The sequence below is a fragment of the Pituophis catenifer genome, unplaced genomic scaffold (genome assembly GCF_029215685.1).
Source record: "Pituophis catenifer annectens isolate HBS135680 unplaced genomic scaffold, rPitCat1.0.hap2 SCAF_7, whole genome shotgun sequence".
Taxonomy (NCBI): Eukaryota; Metazoa; Chordata; class Lepidosauria; order Squamata; family Colubridae; genus Pituophis; species Pituophis catenifer.
In genome coordinates this window covers 87,875,181-87,883,711 of record NW_027256887.1, presented here as the reverse complement: position 1 = coordinate 87,883,711, position 8,531 = coordinate 87,875,181, and the positions used below count along the sequence as shown (strand labels likewise).

Below are 8,531 nucleotides of genomic sequence, written 5' to 3'. Positions count from 1 at the left end.
TCGGTGCCGATTGGCCGAGCCTCTTCTCTTTTGACGTTTTGGCGGGAGAATTTCAAAGGATCAAATGCCTGCTGGGGTTTTGAGGCGATTTTTCTGATTTCCTCAAAATGTTTTATGAGGCGCTGAGTTTGGGATCCTGGCTGGATTCATGGAACAGCTGAGGTTTACAATCAGCAACTGGGTTTACTCAGACATGCCTTGTCTAACCATGATAGTGTTCACGCAGTTCTAAAGTTCTGTCAATCCAATTGTGGTTTACAACAAGCTGTGTTCACACAGGATCTTAACCCTGGCTTCTTTAATGATAGCATTCAGGCCATATTGAAAGCCATTGATCCAATCATGTTTACAATCACAAGCTGAGTTCACACAACATGACCTAAACCATAGCTTGTCTAATCCATGATAACATTCACACTGTCTGAAGCCATTACTCCAACGATGGTTCAACCATAAGCTGGTTCAGGATCTAAACCATGCCTTCTCTAACCATAATAGTGTTCACACAATGTCTGAAGCCATCAATCCAATCATGGTTCAACCACAAGCTGGTTTATTTAGGACCTAAACCATGCCTTCTCTAACCATAATAGTGTTCACACACAGTCTGAAGCCATCACCCCAATCATGGTTTATCTACAAGCTCCGTTCACTCAAGACCACTCAAGATCGTATCTTGGATAGCTTTTAACTAGAGATGGGACAAGTTCATGAAGGACCAGTCAATTGTGCTTTGAAGACTCCGTATTATGTCTAGGTTGGGGGCATCATGTCTCCAAATATCAACTGTAGAAGACCAACAGTGGATGAGAGATGGATCTCCATTTCCTGGCTGAGAACATCTCAGAACCCCCTGTGAGAAAGCAGATTAACAGATTAACAGAGTTGGATGGACCTTGTAGGTCATCTAGTCCAACTCTCCGCCAAAGCAGGAGACCCTACTACACCATTTCTGACAAATGGCAGTCCAATCTCTTCTTGAAAGCCTCCAGTGATGAAGCTCCCACAACTTCTGAAGGCAACTTCTGTTCCCTTGGTTGATTGTTCTCACTGTCAGAAAAATTCTCCTTATTTCCAGGTTGAATCTCTCCTTGTTCAGTTTCCCTCCATTATTCCTTGTCTGGCCTTCGGTTGCCTTGGAAAATAGCTTGACCTCTTCCTCTCTGTGGCAGCCCCTCAAATATTGGAAGATGCTCTCCTGTCTCCCCCGGTCCTTCTCTTCACTAAACTAGCCATGCCCAGTTCCTGCAACCATTCATCATATGCTTTAGTCTCCAGTCCCCTCGTCATCCTGGTTGCTCTTCTCTGCACTTTTTCTAGAGTCTCAACATCCTTTTTATAGTGTGGCAAGCAAAACTAGATGCAGAATTGTAGGTGTGGTCTTACTAAGACTTTATAGAGTGGTATTAGTATATCCCTTGATCTTGATTGTATCCCTCTGTTAATGCAAGTTAGGATTGCGGTGGCTTTTTTGGCACACGGCTGGCTCTTATTTAATTGGTTGTCCACTAAGACTCCAAGATCCCTCTTCCAGTTCCTGCTACCAAGCTGGACCTTGACCTGTTCCAGCAAGGGTATGTCTTCTGATACCCGAACGCAGCAAGTCTGTTGCAGATTCCAAAAGCAGACAGGCTATTCAAAGAAAGCTTGGTGGTCTCCATGGCTACAAGAATGCTCCAGAATCAGGGTTCTAGGTCTTGCAGATGACAGCTTGGGAAACTGGCCGTGTCAACACAATCTGTTGCTTGGCCACTGGACTGCTGCCTTGGATCCCATTTTCCAAGGGAGCCTTATCTAACTTAGCACAGCATTTTGGACAATTCTGCAAAGCAAGATTTTTTTTCTCTAATGGCCTTCCCTTTTCTTTATTCCTGGTGGCATTATTCCGACCAAGGGCAGATGGCCTCTGCCCACCACAAGGAAATCCCTTGTGAGGAGGAAGAGGAGGAGGATGAAGAAATCTGCTGGTTCATGGGAGAAATGCTGCTTTTCTATTGTTTGGCTGTCCTCATTCTAAAACTCGGTTCCCTCGCGGCGAAGAGGGTAAGAGACGGTATTTCATTGTAGTTTGTTATTTGAGGAGGGGACCTCAAGCCATAAAAATCTCCCCCTGGATCATCTCGACCATGTTGTCCCCATAACGGGCAACCAAAACATCCAAAAGAAGATACATGCAACCAGCACTCAAAAGCTAAAATCTGCTGCTATGGTTACATGAATATGCAGATAGACTGCTCCTGCAAGCGAAGCCTTATGGTAGCCATTGTGACGAGTTGAAAATAATACAGGTAGTCCTGGACTTACAGCAGTTCACTTAGTGACAGTTCGAAGTTATAACGGCACTGAAAAAAGTGTCTTATGACCATTTTTTAAAAACACTTATGACCATTGTCACATGATCAAAATTCGGATGCTTGGCAATTGATTCATATTTATGATGGTTGCAATGTCCCAGGCGTCACATGATCCCCGTTTGCGACCTTCTGACAAGCAAAATCAATGAGGAAGCCAGATTCACTCAACAACCGTGTTACTAACTTAACAGCTACAACGATTCATGTGGCAAGAAAGGTCATAAAACAGGGGCAAAATTCACTTAACAAATGTCTGGCTTGCCAGTAGAAATTTGAACTCCGTTATGGTCATAAATCAAGGAATACCTGTCGACCAATCTTGTCACCATTCCTTTGACAATCTCCCAAAGGGAACTTCCATGGCTTCCAATTTCATATTAGGAGCTGGTTCAAATCCATAAGCCGTGTTCACACAACATGCTAAGGTCGTCATTGATGGAACAATGGTCTAGAACCGTGATGGCAAACCTATGGCACGCGTGCCACAGGTGGCACACGGAGCCATATCTGTGGGCATGCGAGCATTGCCCTAGCTCAGCTCCATCCCGCATGCGTACACTGGCCAGCTGACTTTTGGGCCTTTCGGGCCCACTGGAAGTCGGGAAATAGGCCATTTCTGGCCTCCGGGGGAGTGGGGAAGGCTGTTTTTGCCCTCCCCAGGTTCCTAGAAAGCCTCTGGAGCCTGGGGAGGGCAAAAAAATGTCCCACCATGCCATCACTTGCCAAAAGCAGGGTTGCACAGGGGGGTCCCACATGCATGCACGGGGGGGGGGGGCATTGAATTATGGGTGTGGGCATGTGCACGCTCGACCCCACACACACACATGCTCCCCATTGCTTGTGGCACGTGATGGCAAAAAGGTTAGCCATCACTAGTCTAGAATGTTGTGTGAATGCGGCCTACGTTTCTTCAACACCCCCTTCACGTGAGATTGATCCTTAAACTTTAAAGTTTAATAAACCATCAACGATCTGATTTGTTTTTCTCCTGTGCATTTTTGCATGTTCCTTTCAAAATCGCTAACTCAAAGTTTCCATGTTTCCCGGCGCAGTTTTTCCAGAAACAACCTTGTGGGACTCTGTCTTGCAACTGGAAGGTCCATTCGAAAGGTAAAGAGTTAAGTTCCTCCTAGCAGCATGTTTTACACCAAGGGTGTCCAACGTTGTCAACTTTTAAGACCCGTGGACTTCAATTCCCAGAAGTCCCCAGCCAGCTGACTGGGGAATTCTGGGAATTGAAGTCCACAAGTTAAAGTTAAAACTTTAATAAGGTTGGACAACCCTGTTTTTTTACCAACTTCTACCCTCCTTTACCTACCTCCTTTATAACTACAACTTTGTTGCTTTTATTTTTACAATTTATATTCTTTTATTTAGTTTCCTAGTACGATTTATGTTGATTCTTACCGCTAAGTGTTGTATCTTCTGATTTGTGATGAATGTATTTTTATAATGACGATGATCGTGATTGATCACTTATAGCTTTTATGCACAATGAGACCATATGCACCAAAGACAAATTCCTTGTGTGTCCAATTACACTTGGCCAATAAAGAATTCTATTCTATTCTATTCTATTCTATTCTATTCTATTCTATTCTATTCTATTCTATTCTATTCTATTCTATTCTATTTTCTATTCCTATTTTCTACTCTGCTCTGCTCTGCTCTATTCTATTCTATATTCTATTCCTATTTTCTACTCTACTCTACTCTACTCTACTCTACTCTACTCTACTCTACTCTACTCTACTCTACTCTATTCTACCATAAATCAACAAAGCATTTGGGGATAGATCCCAAAGAAAAATAGGATTTCTAAACTTGTGCATTCTTTCTGGGATGGGGGAAGTTTTGGGGTAGCATGCTAAACCCCAGTTTCGCTTTCTCACAGCTTACTTATCTAGAATTCACTGTCCCTCCCGTGGCTTAATCCATTCACTCACTTTCCAAGCACATGAAACGATTCACTCGCTTGAACCCAGGGCCAAATTCTTAGAACCAACTGTGCTAAAATCTGCAGGGCTGGACTAATGCAAACTGCTCTGCACAATGTTAGAACTGAGCTGGTGTGGTTTTATTCCTTCATAAAAAAGATAGATAGATAGATAGATAGATAGATAGATAGATAGATAGATAGATGATAGACAGACAGACAATCAGACAGTCAGATAGAGATATAGATAAATAGACAGACAGACAGATGATAGATGATAGACAGATGACAGACAAACTGACAGTCAGAGATAGAGATACAGAGATATAGATAGATAGATAGATGATAGATAGATAGATGATATAGAGATAGAGATAGTTCTCAACTTACGACCATAATTGAGCCCTCCAATACAGTTGTAAGTCGAGACAACTAAGCATTGCCAACACACGACCAAAAAGAATTATGACTATTTTTCAGCCGTTGTTAAGTGAACGTGGTTATACAGTGAACGCGGTGGTCGTTATGCAAACGCAGTGGTTGTAAAGCAAGACAAGGCACTTGTTAAGCAAACTCATTGTGATATTTTAAATTAGGGCAATGTTGTCACGCAAGGTGCCTCCAGCTGTCAGAGCTTCAAATTTGGGTCTTAACTAGGAATTGGGGGATATGTTGTCACTTTGAACAATAGCTAAGTGACCAGTAGATTGAGGACTGACGAACATAGATAGTCCTCTACTTATGATAGTTCGTTTAGTGACCATCCAAAGTTACGACAGCACTTTAAAAAGTGACTTATGACCGCTTTTCACACTTACGACCGTTGCAGCATCCCCAGGGTCATACAATCAAAATTCAGACACTCGACAACTGGTTCATATTTATGACGGTCACAGTGTCCCGGGGTCACGCAATCCCCTTTTGTGACCTTCTGACAAACACCGTCAATGGGGGAAGACAGATTCGCTTAACAATCACATGATTAACTTCACGGCTGCAATGATTCACTTAACGGCTGCGGCTAGAAAGTTTGTTAGGTGAATCTGGCTTCCCCATTGGACTTTGATTGTCCGAAGGTCACAAAAGGGGATCACGTGACCCCAGGACACTGCTACCGTCATAACTGTGAGTCACTTGCCAAGCATCTGAATTTTGATCACGTGACTGTGGGGACGCTGCAACAGTCGCTAAGTGTGAAAAACGGTCACAAGTCGCTTTTTTTCAGTCGTAACGGCCATTGTAAATCTGAACGGTCACTCAGTTGCGGTTGTAAGCTGAGGACTACCCTGTACCTCCCAGCGCCTGGAGTTGGATCCCGTGATCCATACGGCAACCATCGTAAGTGCGAAGACGGCACATCCGTCGCTTTTTTCAGTGCCGTGGACTCTAAACGGTCGCTAAACGAGGATTAGCTATTTGTCTTTTTTTTTTTCCTGCTTTTAGGCGGCCAAGGGTGCAGCTGCCAATGTCACTGCAAGATCACCCTCTGCGGCCTGTTCAGAAAGATCTTTGGGGGGAAAGGAAACGAAGAAACGGGGGACCCCCCAGTCTCGCCCCCCATGAAAAAGCGGCTGAAGAAGCGGCTCTCCCTGCTCAGCCAGCAGACTTTCTGCGACAGCGATTCCTCCGGCACCGGCAGCCCCGATTCCCAATTATCCTCCTGGAAGTGGAGCCAGACGGGCGACAGCGTCAGCATGGCCAGCCGGATGAAGAAGAAGCAGCAGCCGCGGACAGCAGCCAAGACCCCCAGGAACCCCGAGACCGCCTGGTTGAGGCAGCAGCCCTGCCTGCGTTGCAAAGCCAAACGGACGCGCGAATGGCTGATCCGGCACTTCTACAACCAAGATTCCCCATTGCAAAACAAATAAAACTGAGGCCGGGCCAAAGAGGCCGCCGTTCGGGGAACCCCTCCCTCCCGTGCTGGCCAAGTCACTTTGGGGTGGGGTGGGGGAGGCACCGCCTGCCACCTGCGGAGGTGGTTTGGTGGGCCTGCTGGGATGGAGGGACAGATAAAGCGTATCAATAAAAGATAGAGATGGATTGTAAATCATGGCGTTGTTTTTGACACAGCTGCAAAGGTTGTGAATTGGTGAATGTACTTTTTGAGCCATTTTAAGAGTTGTGGACTTCAACTCCCAGAATTCCCCAGTCAGGCATACAGGAGCTATGAGGACTTCAACTCCCAGAATTCCCCAGCCAGCTATATAGGAAGTTGTGAGGACTTCAACTCCCAGAATTCCCCAGTCAGCCAGACAAGGAGATGTGAGGACTTCAACTCCCAGAATTCCCCAGACAGCCATACAGGGAGATGTGAGGACTTCAACTCCCAGAATTCCCCAGACAGCCAGACAAGGAGATGTGAGGACTTCAACTCCCAGAATTCCCCAGACAGCCATACAGGGAGATGTGAGGACTTCAACTCCCAGAATTCCCCAGACAGCCAGACAAGGAGATGTGAGGACTTCAACTCCCAGAATTCCCCAGACAGCCATACAGGGAGATGTGAGGACTTCAACTCCCAGAATTCCCCAATTTCCCAGTCAGCCATACAGGGAGATGTGAGGACTTCAACTCCCAGAATTCCCCAGACAGCCATACAGGGAGATGTGAGGACTTCAACTCCAGAATTCCCCAGGCAGCCAGACAAGGAGATGTGAGGACTTCAACTCCCAAAATTCCCCAGACAGCCATACAGGGAGATGTGAGGACTTCAACTCCCAGAATTCCCCAATTTCCCAGTCAGCCATACAGGGAAATTTATTTAGTCCAATTTATATGCCGCCTTTCTCCGGAGACTCAGGGCGGCATATAAAGTGAAGACTTCAACTCCCAGAATTCCACAGACAGACGTGAGAGATGTGAGGACTTCAACTCCCAGAATTCCTCAGTCTGGCTGAGGAATTCTGGGAGTTGAAGTCCAAAAATTCTTAAAGGGGCCACGTTGGAGACCTCTGATGTACGTTGTCTGACTTTACAATGGTCTATTTTTACTGCAGGGTCATTCATCATGCTGGTTTGGCGTTGCATTCATTAGATGCGAGGCAAACATTTTGCTTTTAAAAGTCCTGCGAGACTCCGTACCCTGACCTTGAAGAATGTGTACGTGTGTTTTGTGGGTGTGAATTTCCCAGCCAGACCCCGTTCAAGGCCGGGCAGGCTGTGAATTGTGACAGCTGTACAGCATATGCCTTCGGCTTAAGCTCAGTGTTTAGTTAAATAAGCTGAACAAACTTTATCATTGGAAAAGAATGCCAATACACTCCGAAGGATCTTGCGTTTATTAGAAGTCACACCGTGCATCGTTCCTTCCTTTTTTAAAATATATATATATATATATATATATATTTTCTCAAGAAAAAGAAAAATGTGCATACCCTGGAAAGCAATAGGTTCAGGCTGCCAAAACATTTGAAATCTGAGTGTATGTGCACGACTGCATTTGCACACTTTCCTGGATCGTGGCTTGTTAACTACGATGGATTCATTCAAAATACGGTAGATGCCATGTTTGTAAACCACAAGAGCTCTGGCGTCTCTGAGCCCATTAAACTCCAAACGAAGAAGTCCCATTGTGGTTTAACGTGATGCATAATCCTTGCCAGTGTGTTTTCTTTTCATCAAAGCACAGAAAGGCAATTCTGCACACCTCATCCTGGTTATATTTCCTTTTGCAGTTGAAATCAGCTTGTTTGTTCTTCCTTCCCAGTTTAAATTCACAGGGCTGCCGTCAAAAACTTGGTTTAGCCTCAGTTTCCTGTTCTTTCCACATTTATCTGCTGAGCTTATGTCCTGCTTCAAGCATACTCAAGTTCTGAACAACAATATTAACCGATACTCTAATTTAGAGGTCTTCAAACTTGGCCGCTTTAAGACTTGTGGACTTCAACTCACAGAATTCTCCAGCCAGCTATGCTGGCTGGAGAATTCTGTGAGTTGAAGTCCACAAGTCTTAAAGCGGCCAAGTTTGAAGACCTCTGCTCTAATTGGATCAAAAATAAAATACATAGAAAATGTCTAGTCACAATAATGCCAGACACAATTAGCAACCAATCCCAGAATAAAGGGATTTTGATCCAGCAGGATGGATAAAAAAATTTCTCAGACCTTCAAAGCATGCTCAAAAAGCCAGATCTTTTCAAAACTCAGTAATGAAGGAGCCACGTTTCTCAAATTGAGTCACTTAAGATGAGTGGACTTCAACTCCCAGAATTCCCCAGCTAGCAGGCTTTAATATAAATGGA

The 8,531-nt window shown here is 44.8% G+C and overlaps 1 protein-coding gene across 1 annotated transcript; it reads left to right on the top strand.

Moving 5' to 3' along the window:
* The first annotated feature begins 1,848 nt into the window (after positions 1-1,848).
* On the top strand, positions 1,849-6,158 carry SSMEM1 (serine rich single-pass membrane protein 1). Its single transcript, XM_070947492.1, has 3 exons — positions 1,849-2,043; positions 3,407-3,464; positions 5,734-6,158. Exons 1-3 carry the CDS (start codon positions 1,849-1,851, stop codon positions 6,156-6,158), a joined length of 678 nt encoding a protein of 225 aa, XP_070803593.1.
* Positions 6,159-8,531: the final 2,373 nt, after the last annotated feature.